This window comes from Dasypus novemcinctus, chromosome 17, assembly GCF_030445035.2.
Source record: "Dasypus novemcinctus isolate mDasNov1 chromosome 17, mDasNov1.1.hap2, whole genome shotgun sequence".
Lineage (NCBI taxonomy): Eukaryota > Metazoa > Chordata > Mammalia > Cingulata > Dasypodidae > Dasypus > Dasypus novemcinctus.
In genome coordinates this window covers 54,478,704-54,498,222 of record NC_080689.1, presented here as the reverse complement: position 1 = coordinate 54,498,222, position 19,519 = coordinate 54,478,704, and the positions used below count along the sequence as shown (strand labels likewise).

Here is a 19,519-nt window from a genome sequence, read left to right as displayed (position 1 = left end):
ACAAGTTGTTGATGTGGAAGGAGTGGACGGTATGGGGAGTGGGGTATATGGGAACCTCATATATATTTTTTTATTTCTCTCCCCTTCCCCCCCACCCCGCCCCAATTGTCTGTTCTCTGTGTCCATTTGCTATGTGCTCTTCTGTGTCTGCTTCTCTTCTTGTCAGTGGCACTGGGAATCTGCCTCTTTTTGTGTCATCTTGCTGCGTCAGCTCTCCGTGTGTGTGGCGCCATTCCTGGGCAGGCTGCACTTTCTTTCGTGCTGGGCGGCTCTCCTTATGGGGCGCACTCCTTGCGTGTGGGGCTCCCCTACGCGGGGGACACCCCTGCGTGGCAGGGCACTCCTTGCGCGCATCAGCACTGCGCATGGGCCAGCTGCACACGGGTCAAGGAGGCCCTGGGTTTGAACCGCGGACCTCCCATGTGGTAGACGGACTCTATGTGTACAGCCCAGTCTGCTTCCCTCTTATATTTTTTAATGTAACGTTATGTGCAATCTATGTATCTTTTTAAAAAAATGGTGAAAAGAGGAAAAAAGAGGGGGAAGGAGGGAACCTGCACTGGAGCCAGCCAGTCTCTTCTGAGTTCTCTAACCGAACGCCTTGGGAAGTTGCTTTGCCTGTCACCATATGATGTAGGGAATGCCACGTGAGGTTCCTTAAACACTGGGACCCCTGACCTTACATGCAAATTTTATGGTCAAATGATTGTAACTAAACCAGGATAAAAGAGTGTCATCCTGTGAGGAAAAAAGGATGTACAAAACCTGCAAAAAATTTGGTTCCCACGCTAGCTGGTCCCCAGCCCCTCACCACAGCAGCCGCTCGAGGCTAGCACCTCCAGCCGCGGCGTGCCATTTGGCTTAGTGATCCTGGGCACACTTTATTTTGAGACAGTTTAGCAGCCTATTTAAATACCCACCACTCCTATTTAAAGGTGTCTGTTGGTTCCCTCCAAATGGGCCACTAAGATGTTGAAAGAACCCATCACTGAGGTGTGGCCGGCAAGAGCAAACCCTGGGAATCTCTTTTTCCACTCAGGAAGGAAAGTCCCGTTCCTCTTTTTAAAAAGTGCCCACCTGAGACTCCTTCATTTGGGGTGAGTTCTGATTAACATTCAACAGACCATTTCACACTTTCTATCCGCAGAGTCACTTCTTTTAAACCACAGTTTTTAAAAAAGTGATGAGTTATTTACTCCTAGACTGGAAAACGAAAAGCACATTTGGAATGTGAAAGGTCTTATGGTAAAACTTGCAGATATATTATTTTTAAACAATTCATGTATAGGCCTTGATGTGTCTAAATCCCCAGAAACGCGACACCAATCCGTTTTCAGGACCCCTTTAGAACGGGCCGGACACTGCTCCCTCTCCGGGTTTTTTCCCCTTCTCCTTGGTATTCTCATTTCATGTGAAAACATTTACCCCAGGTCCTAACCCTCAGCTATCCCATGACTATGTGAATTACAGATTCTGGTACATCTGAAGTACTTTCCTGTGGCTTTTTTTGGTTTGCTTTGTTTTGTTTATCCTACACAACTTCCTTCCTTCCTTCCACCCTTTGCTCCCGGGGGCTTTTCGAGATAGCGAGCCACCAAGCACCGGCGCGCCGGGCGCCTCCCCCGCTCCCGGCCGGAGGAGGATGTGAGCGGCGACGGCGTCCCCGCGGCACCGGGGGACAGCCTTCAGGCCCGAGAGCGGAATGAGCTGTTTCTTACGGCAGACACAGCTGTGCTCCGCGGAGGGGAGCGCCGGCCCCAGAAGGCCACACCCTGCGGCCTCCCCGGCCCGGCCCCGCCGCCTGCGCGCACTCGCCCGGCTCCGCGCCCCGCCAGGCGGGCAGGCTCGTCGCGGATGGAAGCGACTCTGATGCTTCCCCTCCCCGGGTCGTCTTCTCGGGGGCCATTTGGGCTCCAGGGGCCACTGCTCATCTTAATAACTGGCGTGCTTTCCGTTTCTTGCCTTCCTGGAGAATTTGAAAACTCCATCGGCTCATTTGTCAAGTTCTGATGGAAACCTGGGGCCTTGGACCAGAATGAACCCTTGCTAGGCACAAGCTAAGCCTAGAGAATAATGACACGAATAGTAAGGGTCCACACTGGGTGAATCTTCCCAGCGTGACCGGCCCCTCTGCGGCGGGTCTTCGTTCTCTCCCGGGGCGCTGCTGGTCTTCCCGCAGCGGTCCGCTGGGAGCCGGGAGCGAGCTCGTGCGCGGCGCTTCAGAGCGAGCTTTTCACGTGGCGCTGGGGACGTCAGCAGGCGGGGGGCGCTCTGCTTACTCCGCCTGAGTTAAAGGAACGCACACAAAAGACAGGTGCATTTCCCAAGGCCCTGGGTGAGGCGCGGAGCCGGGGCAAGGACCTGAGAGGGGGAGGGCGCGAGCTGGGCCCGCGTGACCGCCCCGCGGCGCCGTCGTGGGGCGCTGGGGAAGCGAGGGGTTGTGTGGCCGGAGGCGCCACCGCGCAGCTCCCGCTGCACAGCCTCCCTGCTCCGAGTCCTTGATCCTGTTACTTTCCCGCTTAAGTCCCCGCTTTCTCATCTATAAAGGGGAGATAATTATTCCTCTCTGCATTGCGGATGATGAGGCATGTTCATCACTAAATGCTATTTCCGCTTTCCGTTGTGTCATCGTCATAGTAATTGCTTCCTATGGGGCTCTCTTAATTAATGTGGGGCTGACGACCCCTGTGGGCTCTGCTCATAGAAATTTTAAGAAACTTAAAATTTCAGTAAACACTCGTTCAAGGTGCATTCTTGTTCTCCAAAAGGCAGAAAGCCAAGGCAGGAAAGTGTACCCCTTTTCCAAAAGGGGTTTGAAACAAAGGCCCTTTGCAACAGGAGGCACTCTCGTTTCTAAATAAAATTAAGGCTCAATAATAAAAGAAGCTGATTTCCCCAAGGCACCACTATAGGAGCATTAGAGAATAAAACCAGGGAGTCCCAAGAGTCCCTGGTGGCTAAATTCTAGGGGGGGAAGCCTTTGCCTTAATTTTCTTAGAAAATGCCCAATTAAGTGAAACCCTTTGGAAAAACATACCAACATTTTTATCACTTAGGCTGTAGCTTAATTCTGTACAGAATTCCCCTGGATTCGCGTTTCTCCCCTTCTGAGAGTGTCACCTCATTTCTGGAAGTGGGTCCCAGGTATCTGCATTGTAATCCACAACCTCAAGAGATTCCCAGGCTCCTCAGAGGCTGAGAACCACTGTCCCAACTGCTGCTGAAAACGCTAGGAGAGGAAGGGGTGTGGGCCGGGAAAAAGGACACCTCGGCGACTCAGAATTCTCTTTGGGTCTAAATGGAAATAGTTTACACCGATATTGTCCCAAATCCAAGATATCTGGGGTATATGGTTCCCTCGTTTCCCCTCCATAAATCAGTGTGGATATTCTTGGCAAGCTCTGCTCCTCTGCAGGGCAGGCAGCTGTGAGTCAAGCGAGGGGTTTATCTTCTCTTCTCCTGACCTTGTCTTCCTGCCCTTTGCAGATGCAGTTCTTTCCCTGTCTGCCTCACAGCTAATTATTTTAGCAGACAAGCTCAGCGCCTGAAGAAAACGGGGTATATTCTTCAAAGTCTTAACTATACTTAAATTTACTGGAAAACTCCCTTCCTTCAGTCCCAGCTGCGGCCAGTGGAGCAAGCAGCCATTTGGTTGATTTTGCAGTTAGCAAATCTTGCCTTCTAAAAGTTTAAGTTGCTCTTTGATATTTAATTTTGTCCTATTATTTCAGGGAACTTGGGAGTCTCAAAGGTTTTTGTGAACTGGGCCATATTCAAAAGTTTTCCAGTCTCAATGATTCTATGGCAGATGTGGGGGTGAGTGCCATAAATCCAAACCTCTTCAGACTCTTAAAACCTGGGGATTTCATTACATAAATCTTTCCCCTCACCATTTGCTCAAAAGACCCACAATGCAACAATACAATGAAAACTTTCATTTAGAATGATCAATGAAGCCCTTTCTTATGTTTTTAAAGTAGCTGAGAGGATTGTTACTGACACACACTACAATTCTTAGCTCCTTTTGAATGCTATGAACAGAAGAAGCGTTTAGGTTATGAATGAGTCCTATATATATGAAACAGAAACGATAAAGGCCATTTTCATCCACCTCTTTTTTGATTGGTAGGATTAACCAAAAATAAACAAACAAACATATGTAGTTGTCACACCATTAAATATTTTTTTAAAAAAGTAATTTGAAGTAAGCCAGAAGATAAAGAGATCATACCACCACATTACTGTGTGTTGGAGAAAAGGCAAATGAACATTAGAACCCCCAAAAATCCACATTATGAACAGCATTTTGCTTTAGGGGGAACTTGCGATTTTTCAGTCAGGTTTTGATGCCATAAAAATGTATTTATAGCAGTCATTAAAATTAATGTGTGGACTAGTTATTATGAACAATTAAACACTTCCGTTTTGGGACAAATTTCCTGTCAACATTCAGAACTAACGAGGCTTCTAAGCACCTAACATACATTTTCAGCTAACTATACTATACCTTTTGATGTCTCAAAAGGCTGGAATATATTTGCTGTGAGCTCTAGAATGAAGAATGAAATGGAAAATTAAGGGAAACAGTAATAGTGAAACATTAAGAATGGGATAGGTAGGCAAACAAAGAGGGGGGATACAAGGAAAAATGCATCCAGCATCAGACAACTGCACACTCTCTATCTTTAAAATTCTAAAAGCTCACTTGTATGGGTTGTAGAAGAATTAGGTTTAAAAGATACAAGTTAATTCCTGCTCACCCAGAGGATCCATTACAGTGCCATTTCGGAGGGTTGCTGCCCTGAAATCTAACCCGCCTCCTTCATGTCCTCACCTGCAGTTGGTTACTGAATTTAATACATAGTAGCAGCACCCCACCCAAAGTTCAAATCCCCAGCTAAAATTATTCTTGCCTAAAAGAGCAAATGTAGCGGTCAACTTTTTCCTCTAGCAATTTATAACTAAATTCCACAAACTGCCAAATTTTGGGACCTACTAGGTTGGTACTTTAAAAGCCAAAAGGCTTGAAAGAATTGTATATAGGTGGTCTCCAAGTTGCACCCCAAAGTTCATGTGTAAGTCAGTTGCATGGAATTTGAAATACATCTATTTCCCCCTAGAGGTAAAGGTATACCTGGTAGGCGGTTTCCTTGGCTACAAATCATTTTAATCCATCCTGATGACTGAATTGTAGCACTAGCTGTACTAGCTTGAGTTCAGGGAGCTGAGAACCATTCAAGTGAAGAGAAAGCGCCTCTAGACTTTTTTTTGAAATAAGGAATTTGCTCTGGTTATTTCACCACTTTCAGCACCCGACTCCCATCTATCTACACGGGCCCCTAACAAATGGGTTTGTCCTAATAACTTCTTTACAGCTCTTTAGGAGTCTGCTGGTTTTCCCAGTGCACTCCTTAGGGCAAAGTTATAGCCCTTCTCTAATTCAGATCACAAAGAGCTGCTAATCTTCCCTAGGCGACAGTTTTTTGAGTTGCTGGCTTCCTTTTAGTTCACAGAAATGTGTAAACAGCTGATGGTGCTTTAACTTCCCCAGAAGTATTTGCATTTTGAGTAAAGGACATCTATAACCCTCATGAAGAGGATTAGTTTGGGGGCACTGGGGCTGGGAGTTGATATTGCATGTCAGGGTTTCTTCCCATTTCCCCACTGTGCCAATTTGCTAAACACTAGGAGGGGAAGTCAGGAAGGACACAGACAGGTGTGGATGGCACAGAGGGTACTGTGAGCACGCTGCAGCAGGGGAGGAGAGTTCTGCAGTCCTGGGCCCATCTGCACAGCTGGAAAGCAGGCAAACCTGGAGTGGGGCTCAAGAACCTGCATTTTTAACACACTTCATGTGATTCTGACCATATCTGAGGGGCAAATCATTTGACAATTTTAAAAAAATTTAGATAATTACACTCTAGCTGCATAATTTATATCCTATAGAATACTTAACATATTAAAGGGAAAAAGTGATTTCATTCAGACTTGTGTAAGCAGGGAATTTATACCCTGGAAGTATCTGTTTGAATTCCACCTAAGACTGCCAACTACAATGAAAACAAAGAAACAGGGAAGCAGACTTGGCCCAATGGATAGGCGTCCGCCTACCACATGGAAGGTTTGCAGTTCAAACCGCAGGCCTCCTTGACCCGAGTGGAGCTGGCCTATGCACACTGCTGATGCACGCAAGGAGTGCCCTGCCATGCAGGGGTGTCCCCCACGTAGGGGAGCCCCACACACAAGGAGTGCACCCCGTAAGGAGAGCCGCCCAGCGTGAAAGAAAGTGCAGCCTGCCCAGGAATGGCGCCGCACACACGGAGAGCTGACACAAGATGATGCAACAAAAAGAAACACAGATTCCCGTGCCGCTGATAAGGATAGAAGCGGTCACAGAAGAACACACAGCGAATAGACACAGAGAGCAGACAACTGGGGGAGGGAAGGGGGGAAGGGGAGAGAAATAAATTAAAAAAATAAATCTTAAAAAACATCAACAACAAAGAAACAAACAAAAATATCCTAATTGATCATCAGGTCCTTTGAATCAGTCACCATGGTTTTAGGTTCTAAAATTATACTCCTTTTCAACAGTTCCTAAATCAAATTTAACTATTGCCATGAGTTTTCAAATCAAGAGGTCACAGGTATATTATAAATTTATTTTCTACATTTGAGCCTCAGTTAAGTTCCAAATTTCTTAACCTTCAAACATTAAGTTGGCATGAAATAGGAAAAGTAAGAGCAGTCCATGGAAGTTAACTCTCACTCTGAAGATAGTCAGATTTGATTTCCTAAAACTAAGATGGCTCTCACAATTTCCTTGTGCATAATTTTTCATGACTAAAAAAAAAACCCAAAAAAACCCCAACCCCTGCAGAACATCAAGTTACTTGTTTAACAACAAAAAATCAAAATTAATGTGCGGCAGGCCTTATCTTCAGAGTTTCTTGAACTAATTGCTTAAAATCTCAAGCTTCAATATTAATGTCTCCGCAGTTAAATATTTAAAATTATTTTCTTTATGCATAGGAGAATTCTTGTTTTTGGGAGTTTGGGCCCTCTTTTCCAACCCCCTAGAGTTAAGGAAGAGCAAAGCAGCTCAGTAGAGGGTTGTTTTTTTTTTTAACTAATCTGAAAAAAAAACCTCATCAGGCAAAAAGCTCAACTTGATGTTAATGGCAAAGGGCATCGTCCTCAAAGTCTACCCTGAACGGAACCCCATTCTGTGTTGTCTTTATGATTGGTTTCTGCACTTCCCAAACCCAAACCCTGCAACTGGTCTATGCCAGCAGAGTTAAAATATTCTCGATTTCTCCTACCCCTACTTTAAGTATTTCATGGAAAATTAGTTGCAAAGTCCTTTCTAGTTCGCCTTTTCCCAGTGGTCGGTTCCTCTAAATTTACAAAAAGTCAAATGATTTGCCCCCCAAGTGTCTCTCAAAACGTGGTCAGACTCACATGAAGTGTGTTAAAAATGCAGGTTCCCAAGCCCCACTCCAGGTCCCACCAAATCCGACTGAGGCCTGAGGGTGTGCCTGCTTTCCAGCTGTGCAGATGGGCCCAAGGCTGCAGAACTCTCCTCTCCTGCTGCACGGTGCTCACAGGACAGCCAGGCTGGGGGAACAGGGGTGGGAGGAGTCGAGGCATGTGTGTAAGAGACAGAAAAGGATTCTGTCATGCCAAGAGAAATCATTTGGATGCCCCACCAAACCCAGTGAAGTATTTTACACATGCAACACAAATTAAGATATTTGAACTTCTAATAGGAAGTTTTTTTTTTTGGACAATGCCATAGTGTAGATGATTTAAATAAAATAATTTAACAGCTTCTAATTTCAGATATTAAAACAACAGAATAAGATGTTTCAGCATGCTTTTATAACATTCAATATAAAAATCACTTGAATGTATTAACAGCTGCCTTATTTAAATCCCCTAACAAAAGGTAAAACAACAAACAAGAAAAACACAAAAAAATCACCCTAACAAATTTATTTCCATTCCATGACTAAGGTTTCTTAAAATACAGTGGCTAATGTCTCTAATTTAACCTTTAGGATATTTTGCACATGCAAAAATGCTTTCCCAGGTCCTTGCCCCCACCCCCTCCACTTACCTCTGGTGTAGCATTTTCTAACTTTTAATAGGTCAAGGAATTTGGGCCAGAGGAAAAAACTGATCCTACCAATATCCCAGTATTATGAGTAAGTGACCAATTACTCCAAGGTTAGAGAGCATGTTAGGTGCTAGCTAAACTCGGTCATCAGTTTCTGGTTCACTTTAGTGGGATACCTTCTTCAATAGTTCTAAAGTCAGGACAGCTAATAAACTCACTCATTTGTACAGCAGTAAAAATTTGTGGGTGGAGAAAAAATTAATATCACTAAGACATTCATCCCATCAATGACAAGACTTAATGCAGTGTCTGGTATTTTATTCTTCCTGAAACTTAGAGGAGACTAGATAAAACACAGAAAAGAAACTCGAAGAAATCCTCAGGATGTTCTAGGGAACTGTGGCCTTGAAGGCAGCGATGAAGTTCAAGCATACACGTTCAGGGAAGAAGGGGAAAACAAAAATACATCTACTCCCACCCCCTCATCCTCGAAAAACTACTATAAAAGCAAGAAAGGATCAATTTAATATATTTTCATTCTTCTTTAGTTGTTTTGTTAAAAAATAAGACGCGTAGAAGTCTGCAGAAGAGCTAAAATGTCCTTGAAAAGAAGCATGTTGCGTATCGGTTTACTGAGCATTCCCAGTACTGTGAACACCGCCTTAAAACTTTTGGGAAACAAAACAGGCTGTCCAAGGGGAAAAAATTTCTAATGCAGCTGTAGTTTGCTCTTATTTCTAGTTTTTCTTCCCCCTTATGTTTTAAAAATCATACCAGAAAATAAAAAGTTGTGTCATCATATAAGAGAACAATGAACTGAAGTTGGCCTAACAACCACTTTTGTATTAGCAAAAAAGAAAATATGAATAAAAATAAGAAAATAACACCAAAGAGAAAAACTTAAAAGGAAAACAAAGACAGAATTCAAGTTTACTTTGAAAAATCTGATTTTATTTTCTGAATCAAAAAGAAGTGTGTTCATGTTAAATTTAGAATGTTTAGCTTTCCATTGATCTCTCAAAATGCTTTCCAGATATTAACAGTGCTCAGAAATTGCGTAAAGGTTAACATCCAATACCACATTTTTTAAAGAAAAATTTAAAAGTAGGACCTATTTCTAAGAAACCCGTCTCAAAGTTCAAGGAATTGACAATTCTAATTTAAAAATACTATAACTTTAATAATTATTAGAAATTGAAGTGACAATGGTTTCAAAGAGCTAAAAATCAGATCTTTTAAGACAGAAAATTTTTAAATTTCTGTGGGACTCATACCTGACAACTCCAATTAAATATAATACTCCCCCACCCCCAAAACTAAACGCATTCTTTCAACTTGGAATAGGAAAATTATAAAATGGAATTTTTAAACTATACTATATATACATTAATATACCATTTTAACTGCCATGTTTGCTAGAATTATGAAATTAAAACCAAATTCTACTTTCAAGGGACAAATGATAAAACTTCTTTCATTGTTTCATTTAGGAGTCCATTCCATTCTTTGCTGTTTTCTACTCCCATATTTTTTACTTCACACCCAAAGGCTAAGAGTCAATCCATTTACCTGAAATGAACAGCCAGTGGTTTCTACACAAGGTCCTACATATGTGTCCTCTAACAAGCCCAGTACTCAAAAGGCTGGGGGTATTTATAAAAACATGATTTAGGACTTAAGAATTCCAAAGTGACTCTGACATCCATGTCCCTAAAATCTAGTTGCCATTATTCACAGGCTATTCATGTGTACTGAAGCATGTCCAGCATGCAGCCAACTTCTTTTACTTGTTCAAATTGAGGTAAAACATACAAAAAATACTTAATATTAACAGAAGCTGCAATAATTAGAACCCTTCTTTTGCTGCTAATTTCACATAAACAGATTTTTAAGTTTTCTTACACAACAGTCTAAAGTCAACAATTTCTCCAATTTCAGTTGCCCCCTAAATTAAGCTTCTTCTTTCAAAGCAATTATTAGTAAAGAATGTTCTGAAATAAAGGAAACATTTTCTCCCAGAATCTTCATTTCATACTTCATGTAATACAATTTTTTATTAATTTATTTTTCAAATTTAAAAAACTCATGTCTGGGTACTATTTGATATTGTTTTCAGATACCAGGCAATACCAATAGGACTCACAAAGATAATTTTCTGACAAAGGCAGTAAAGTTTGCTAAACATTTACAAAATATCAACAACTCTTCCTTTAGAGCATAAAAAATTGAGAATTAGCATTTATGATTAGTTTTTCAATACAAATTTCAATCTTGATTTTTTTGCCAACATTTTAAATAGATTTTACTCCACTTGCAGGTTTCAAATCAAAACAAACATATAAACAAACAAAAAATGAATGCAAATTACCCAACTGGCAACAAGTCCCATATTCCAATGTTATTTTTAACCCAACAATTATAACCTACTGCCAGTGACTATTTATATGTATCTTCTTGTTTTATTAAATAAGCACTGGTCAGTTATATAAAAGAAAAAATTTACAAGAATGGTACTTGGCACTGGGTTACATTAATGCTTCCAGATAAACAGAAGCACTTAGAAAATACCTGATTTTAAGCATTTTCTTAATCTGTAATTTGAATTTCCAAAAGCATTTTTAAAATGTTACTTTTCCACTGATAGATTCCAGGGAGTCTAGTCCCAGCTGACATGGTTGATTTTAAAAAATAAATCCCTAAGCCACATGGTAATGGAATACTACACTTGCTTTTTATATCATATGGAAACATTTCCAGGCATACCCAAAGTAGAAGAAAACCTGCCAAATGAAAGTACTGTAAATGAAGTTCATCTTACGTACCCCAGAGCAGAAAAGATCAAAAGTCAAAATCAAAAGACCACCCCTTCCCACTCCCCCAAAGACCCCATCCAAAACACTTCTGTTCTGAGCCTACCATTTCCCTAAGATGTTAACAGAGAAGCTTTAAGGTTCTTAAAGCTGCAGGAGAAACTGTTTCAAGCACCAGCCACACTACAGAGGAAGCGCTAGAGAGGGTTCAGCAGCTCCCACCCATCCCTTACCACCCCCTCCCCAGTAAAATGAGAAAGCTCCCGTTAAAGTTTTTTCTTATGCTAATAAAGGCATACCACCTAGTGTGCTAAAGACTAAAACTAGCAGCATTAGAGCAGTAAAGTGTAAATAGGAAGTCTACAGGAATGATCTAAATGCCTACTTAGAAGAAACAATGCAGCAGACAGGACCCTTTGTCCTCTTGTTTTTGTTTGTAGGGAAGTGACAGGCAGATTTACCCATATTAACAAAAATTTAACAAAGCTTTCCCCCAAGACACCAGTATAAAATCTGACCTTTCCAGTCAAAGGGCAGAGAGGCCTCTTCCATGTCACGGAGTTGAATGAGTTCAAAGATTGGCAATAAAGGAAAAAAGAAAGCGTTAGGGGTGTGATGGGAACAAGCTTTAGAGTTTATCGAACAGTCACACCAAGTTTCTCTAGCACACGGACACCCTTTTCTTGGTATTCTTGTCGGGTCATCCAAAAGTTGTCTTTGTCTTTCATGATATCTGCTAGAACTGCACCACCCAGGAATACCATGTGCTTTCTGCGAGGTGGGTCTTCGATGCGGATCTTAAATTTCTAAAGGAGAAAGTGGGAAAAATAGAGTCACATGTGTAGAGTGCTTTCTGCTTTATGAAAATGACTTTTTCACATATTCTCTTGCTGAATTCACATAAGAGTCTGGGGATATAAGTAGGACTGCAGGATTTGCTATCTGAGGTTCAGACACACTGAGTTGTTTGCCCAGATCCTAACTAGGAGACCACATACAGCCCGTATGCTGGAGACAGTCCTGCCTTACACCCCTCGGCCTATCACTCTAGGCACCTCCTTTCATTTGCAGCAGTGTCCCCATGTGAAGCGATAAAAGTCAACCAGCACCCTACCCACAGCCCAAGTACCAGAGTCCTGATTACAGCAGGTGTTGCCATCGATGATGGATGTGACCACATAAGCAAGTCACTGAAATGTCAAATGAAGAGGTTAAGAGGACTTCAAAGATTATTTTTGAATTCTAACACCTCTATGATTCTAGCTCAGTGCAAAAAAGTTGAAGTTCTTTTCCCATAAGCAAAGCTCACTTTCTACACACTCAGATTCAAGTGAAATGGTCTTAAACAAATAAGACCAAATATGGTCAAAACAAACCTTTGGGGATGTTAGAGAAAATAAACACAGTAACCAAAATTAACGACAACTGGGAAGAGTCTTAGACTTTTAGTTTTAGCTACCATTAACTGTTCAAAATGAAGGCAACTCTCCCCCTTCCTCCATCTATCAATACCAGAAAGAGAAACCTTACAATTACGTAGCAATTTTTACTCAGTGTCACAAATACTGCAAAAAAACAACTCAGGCTAGCCATGTCATTCTAAATTATTGTTTCTTTTAATACATAAATGAACTGTAGGAATCTTAAAATCTGACAGAAAAAGAAGTTTCTCAGTTCTGGGGCTAATCTACTGTTCTAAGATTCTATTACTTTTTTTGCTTTACATATGGGTGGGCAAATGGCTTTGAGGGTCTCTGGCAACCACCCAGCTCCCTGTGTAGTAGGAAGGTAGCCTCAGATAATAGGTAACAATATGTAAACAAATGGGTCTGGCCAAGTCCCAGTAAAACTTTACAAAAATAGCTGGATTTGGCCCAAGGGCTATAGTTTGAGAGCTCCAGCTCTAAGGGAAACTCAGCCAGCCCCTGAGCATACAGCTTCCCCTGCAGCTTTCTCAACAGGTGGCTGGTTCTCGAACATCCTCTTGCTCTTCATGTTTCTACCTCCCTCTCTCCCCCCAAAATCCCACAGCACCTGTTATACTCATCCTATCAAACTATCCCATCTACCACTCTCCTTGCAAAGTTCATCTAGACCTCCCAGTAATATGTTCTCATCTCTGTTCCTGGTGCATGCTCTCTATAGCCACCATTTCCTATCATTATCCTCAGTGACTCTTTCCTTTTCTCCCTTTATCATATTTTCTTGGTAAAACCCACTGCTGGTTACCATCTCTCTACTCTGCGTCTGCCTTCAAGCAGCTGAACAAGATGAAAGAAAACTCAGGATCTTGTTTTAAATGTCTGACTAACCTCAACAGAGCTTCTCAGTACTGCTTGGCAATCCTATTACATTTCTCTGTTCTCTCTTTCACTCTCCAAGACAACCATTTCACACCTCTCCTCTATTTTAAGCCATTTCACACTTTTCCTCCATTCTCTCAAGATGAAATCACAATCACCATGATTTGAGAACTGATGAAAGCCTCTTTACTTTTGTATGTTCCATTATACAAAGGTATACATACATACATATTCCATCGCCCCACCTCACCCAGCAGATACTTTCCATCTTTTACCCTGAAATGATTACAATAGCCTTCTAATGGTTCTTTCTACACCCACCTTTGTTCCCTCTCCCAAATGTCTATTCACTAAACCACAGACTTAATGGTCCTTTAAAAACGTAAGTCAGATCCTATCAATTCTCTGCTCAAATCTTCCAAGGCTTTCCCATTAGAAGTAAAAGTCAAACTTTTCACGGTGGCTAATCAAGCTCTTCCTCCCTGCTACCTTTCTGACCTCATCTCCCACCAGCTCTCCCTTACACATTCCTGCCAACTCAGGGCGGTTGCGCTTGCTATCTCTGCCTGGATAATTCTTTCTCCAGAGAGCCACGGCTCGGCTCATCCCTTCATACCATTCAGGTCTCTGCTCAAAAGTAGAGCAGGGGAGCAGAGGTGGCTCAAGTAGTCCCACATGGGAGGTCCCAGGGTTCGGTTCCTGGTGCCTCCTAAAGCAAAAAAACACAAACAAGCAAGCAAACAAACAAAACCCAACTCAGGGAAGCCGATACGGCTCAGTGGTTGAGTGCTGGCTTCACATACAAGAAGGCCAGTTCAATCCCCAGCCCTGGTACCACAAAAAAAAAAAAAAAAAAAAAGTCACCTCATCAGAGACACCTTCCCTGAGCACACCACACCATCTGAAGGAGTACACAGCACCACCTCCCCCTCCCACTGCCACTTTCCAGCTCCTGACTTTTCTTTGTAACACTTATTACTACTGATATATTGATTGTAGAGATTGTAAGCAAGGATTGTTTTTAGTCACCACTGTTTTGTTCATCCACAGCACCTAAACTAGTGTTTGGTACCCAGAAGGAGCTCAAGAAATATTTACTGAAAAATAAACACCTGAGATTTTTTTGTTTTTTTTTGTTTTTTAATTTTAATTATATGTATAACTCTATGAAATCAAAACAATGAATGAAGCACTCAGCTACTGTAGTTCCTTTTCAGTCTTTTAATTTGCTTAATATTTGTGAGGCTGTACCCAATTTATTTCAACAAACTGAGTCATTAAAGGTTTAACATTAATGTTTCCAAAACTGTAATCTCATTATCTAAGAGTTAAAGTCAGGTGAGACAAAGCTCAGAGTAGCCCAAGATTAAATGACTTTTGGTTGAGCATATAGTACACGTAGCACACTTGACAGAGCCGAGGGAAAAAAATCAATGCAAATGAACCATCAGCTATTACATACTAGTTAAAAAAATTTCTTTCTACTCTGCAAATCAGCAACTACCAATTAAAGTCTATTTCAAGAGCTATGATATAGTTATTGGGATACAAAAGAGGAGACCTGGATTTTTACAGTCTGACTGGGGAGATAAGACATATGTAAGAATAACCAGTAAATAAGTTAGGATCAGAAACATGAGAGAGTTCAGGAGTAGGCTGAAGGCTGACAACATATTCAAAAAGTAAGCTAAAGGAAAAAAAAAATCCAAGTGAAACATTTAACTCTCATAGGAATTGGCTATTCCAAGGAGCAGGCAGGGAGAGCAGGTTTTTCCCAGGCACTCAGAGGCACCCCAGATTCCAGGTCAGCTAATAGACACTAACAAGAACCTATGGCCCTGGACCTAGCAATGTGCATCCACTGAGCAAGAAATGGCCAGGCAGTCTGACCATCTTGGACAACAGAACTTAATCTGGTGTCTTTTCTTCTTCCTTACTCTTCAAGGCCGCCCTTCACTGCATTAGGAATTTGTGCAGGAAGAGTGCTTGCTCCCTCTGGTGGTTGAAAAGATTCACAAGCTATTTTATGGGGTTTTGAAAGTATGTCAACAGTTGGATTATTGATCGATACTTACAGAAAGCTTTTCCACATCTCCTTTTAAAACACGCTCTAAGTAAAGCTGTTTAAGTTCACGTTCCAACCGTGATGGCAGCCCAGGGTACATGGTAGACCCTCCAGAAAGCACAATGTGCTTATAGAATTCAGACCTAGAAAAACACAATCAATATTTATTTAGGGGCTAAGATTAAGAAAGCAGTCTCTCAGGGTTACTATTATTTCCACCAGCCTCAGGGGGCAGCTGGGAGAATTAAATAAAATTCCACAAGTAAAGCACAGAGCTGAATGTTTGCTATTATGTCTACTGTTAGTTAACAAACCTCCTTTACATGTAAAATCGTCATTGTAATTTTGATGAAAATACTTCTAAAGCATATTACACACTTTCTTGCTAATGTAATTGAGTCTCTTAATAATGTCCAAGGTTTACATCATGAATTTCCACTATGTGGAGAGTGTTTTCCTAGAGCCACTGAGAGTAGCTGTTTAACCACGTTCTACAATGATTGGCATTCTTGTTTTTCAATTTTTCCATTTGTCTTTTGTAGTTTTCCCTTTTGTTCCTTTGCCTTGAGGCTATTTGCTGTTATTTTTGGCTGGACTTGTGTTTGCTTCTTACAGCAGTCCCCTTTTTGTTCCTCAAATATGCTGCTGACTATGACACCAGGGCATCAAATCTAAAAACTGCACATGTAGTAAAAGTAATATAATCTGAGTGAGGCTCTGAGGAACTCTTCTTATAGTAAAGCTGAGGAGCTGAGTCACATCCATTCTGGTCTCATTCAAACTGGCTTCTAGGTTTTAGGTACTTCCAGGTTCTCAGACAGGTTCTTTCTAACTATGGCTACTGTAATTCTAGCTCCTAAAAGAGCAGTGTTTTTGTATTCAATTGCAACTGTATGCACTGCGAATGGAGCATAAGCCAGACAGTTAAGTATGGCTACCTGTTTAAGCACACGTGTGTCTTCATGTACAACTCTCAATAAGCACACCATTCAGAAAATGCAATCTGAGTTGTGCCACTGCCTAATGTAAGGTCTGTGGAAAGGGTACTGACCTGACCCATCTGCTTCAGGAAATGCCCAAATTTTAATTACCACCAACAGGAAGCCACTTTCAAGTAAAATTCTGCTGTTAATCATTAAATCAAGGGACAAATATCTACCCAATCCCTACTATGAGAATTTACCATAATTACAAAACCTAGATTAGATTTTTGGTCATCTTCCATTAGGTTTATTGCTTATTATGAGCCAACTTCAAGCACTGCTATTTTTATCAAATTGTATTATTCTGCTCTCAGGCATGTCACCAAAATTAGGTGGCTTTTTCAGAGTTAAGCAAACAATATTTGCTTTAGAAAAGGCTTCTGAGTGAGTTCCTCGTTAACTTGGGTGTCAAGGAAGGGCTTAGGAACTAAGACTAAAACTCCAAATGCAAAAAAAGACTTATAACTACATAAAAAACAAATTTTTGCATGGTGAAAAACACTATAAGCAAAAGACAAATGACAAATTGGGGAAAAAAAACAAAACCTTGCAACAGGTATTGCAATGCTAAATATAGAAATAAAATTTTTAAAATTCAGATAAAAAATGATGAAAAATTCTATAGAACAGGCAAAAGTCATGAACAGACAAATAACCAAAAAAAAGAGATTAAAAAACAGCCGTTGGGAAGCTGCTGTGGCTCAACTGATTGGGCTCCCGTCTACCATATGGGAGGCCCTGGGTTCGCAACCCAGAGCCTCCTTGTGAAGGCAGGCTGGCCTGCGCCTGCGGAGGGCTGACACAGCAAGATGATGCAACAAAGGGAGACAAGCAAACACAGAAGAACGCACAGCGAATGGACACAGAGAGCAGACAGCAAGCAAGCCGCAAGGCGGGGAGGAATATAAATAATAAATCTTAAAAAAAAAAAAAAAGCTTTTAAACATACGAAAATTATGTTCAACTTCACTCTTAATAAGAGAAATGAAAATGGGGATAATACTTCTGAGTATACGTTTGACTTCTGGAATCAGGTTAATGTTCTACATACTCAAAAACCAAAATTAAAGATGAGCCGGGAATATCCTGTGACACAAAACATAATCTGCTCAAAAAATGACTGGGGCACCTTAAAGGACACAGGAGCCAGCTTGAACTGGCTTCCAATGGCCAAATGAGGCACAATCTGAGCAACAAAATAAATAGACCGGGGGGGGAGGGGGGGAACGACATGGAGAAATGGGAAGTTATTGTTTACTGTGTATAGAGTTTCAGTTAATGAAAAAGTATTGATAAAAGATGGTGGTGACGGTGGCACAATATTATGAAAATAATTAGTACCACTGGATTATACACAAAAAAGTGGTTAAATGGGACATTATTGTGTATCCACAATAAATTAAAAATTTTTTATAAAGACAATAAATTATAACTCACTGAATAGAATTCATGAGTCCATACTGATACTATATAAATAAATAAATAAGGAAAAGCACTTTCTTATGTCTGAATGCCAACCAATAAATACAGATGGAATGATGGAATTAGAAAACTGCAACCATCACACTAAAAGCAGATTTAGGCAAAATCATCAATGGATTCTAAAAAAGGTGGGGGTGGAGGGCCAAGTTTGAGTAGGATATTTATATAATCTCAAAGGGATACTTCACAAATTACTTATTAATTATGAAAGGGAGAATGGTGAAACTGTATAGCAGAGAAAGTAGAAAACTTCAGTAAGATGCAAACAGAAAGCACAATTTCTGAATGTGATATCCTAAGAATGTTTAATATTCCTGCCAAAAATGCAAAACTGGAAACTTATCATAAGAAAACAGACAAATGTCATGAAAAACAGAGGAACTCAATCAGATAAAAAGAAACTTAGAGACATGACAATTAAACATAATGTGTGATCCCAGATTTGATCCTACAATGGAGGAAAAAAATTGTATAAAGGACATTACTGGGACAATGGACAAAAGTGAAATATGGATGGTAGACAAAAGTACGTCAACAACACATCTCCTGAACTGTGGTTATATACACTGTCTTTGACTGAATATTAAGGAGTAAAGGTGACTGGTAAGGGCAACCTACTCTCAAATGGTTTAGGGAAAAAATTGGGAGGACAATAAAGCAAATAGAACGCTACAATTAGTAAAATGGTGAAACTGGGCAAGAGAATGTATGGGAAGTCTCCATTATTCTAGCAAATTTTCTGTAAATTTGAAATTATTTCAAAATAAAAAGTTTAAAACTAACTTCTAAGACATGATATATAATATGCTGTCCAACATCCAGAGCCATTCTATCAAAAAAATGATTTTCCTTATCTACTCAAAAGAAAAGCATGAATGAGATAATAGACAATCGTCTAACTATATATATTCCATCTATTTCTGATAAATAGCTTTGCAACCCCTTCTGACCACCATTTGAAACCATTACATCTAATGTACCTGGTATCAATGTCAGCCGCCTGGATTGTGTTAAAAAGCAATTCAGCAACACCTACTCCCTCTACATTGATCAAGTGAGGCTGAAATAAAGCTTCTGGTGCTTCAAATCTCTCTCCCCCAACTTTGATAATGCGACCATCCGGGAGCTAGAAACCAAGAATAACCAGGCAGTCAGGATTTCAGAATTTCTCAAAACAGTATTCTGCAGAACACTAGTTCTTTCAAACCCAGCTGTTCTATAAACAAAATTGATACCAGCAACGTTTATTTATATATTTTTTGGGGGGGAAGGTAAAATAAAATTAACTACATTTAGATTATTGTTCCTACTATCATTCGCTATTCTGCCTTTAAAAAATGGTAGGCCATGCCCAAATATCAGGAAATTCTTGGCAAAATCACCAATGTATGAGCACAGCATTTATCCAGCTGTATGTGCAGCAAGAGAAACAAACACAGGCAGCACCAACCAGCCAGCTACTGCATCTGAGGATTGCTGGTATGTGTTTGTGCTGCTTGTCTTATTTCAACACATTTGTAATTTTATGGATATTTTTACCATGCAGAATGAACACTTTATATAAAATTATTTCTAAATATTTCAGCAAATTACTTTTTGAAACTTCACTATTTTGCCATCAAAACACTTTATAGCATGAATGCTACTTGTGTGAAATCACTTAATTCAGTAGTAAGTGTTTTATGATAAAAATTTAAGGAACACTGATCTAGATTACATTTAATTAAGTAATTCTGTTGTAGGTTCCTCACTATTAA

The 19,519-nt window shown here is 40.6% G+C and overlaps 1 protein-coding gene across 1 annotated transcript in view; it reads right to left on the bottom strand.

Moving 5' to 3' along the window:
- Positions 1-9,048: 9,048 nt before the first annotated feature.
- ACTR2 (actin related protein 2) overlaps positions 9,049-19,519 on the bottom strand; it is a 35,768-nt gene continuing 25,297 nt past the window's right edge. Inside the window, exons 7-9 of the mRNA XM_004470968.5 lie at positions 18,743-18,888; positions 15,308-15,440; positions 9,049-11,735 (exon numbers count right to left, since the gene is read on the bottom strand). Coding sequence (XP_004471025.1) covers positions 11,565-11,735; positions 15,308-15,440; positions 18,743-18,888 — 450 coding nt within the window. The 3' untranslated portion in view covers positions 9,049-11,564. The remainder of the gene's footprint in view (positions 11,736-15,307; positions 15,441-18,742; positions 18,889-19,519) is intronic.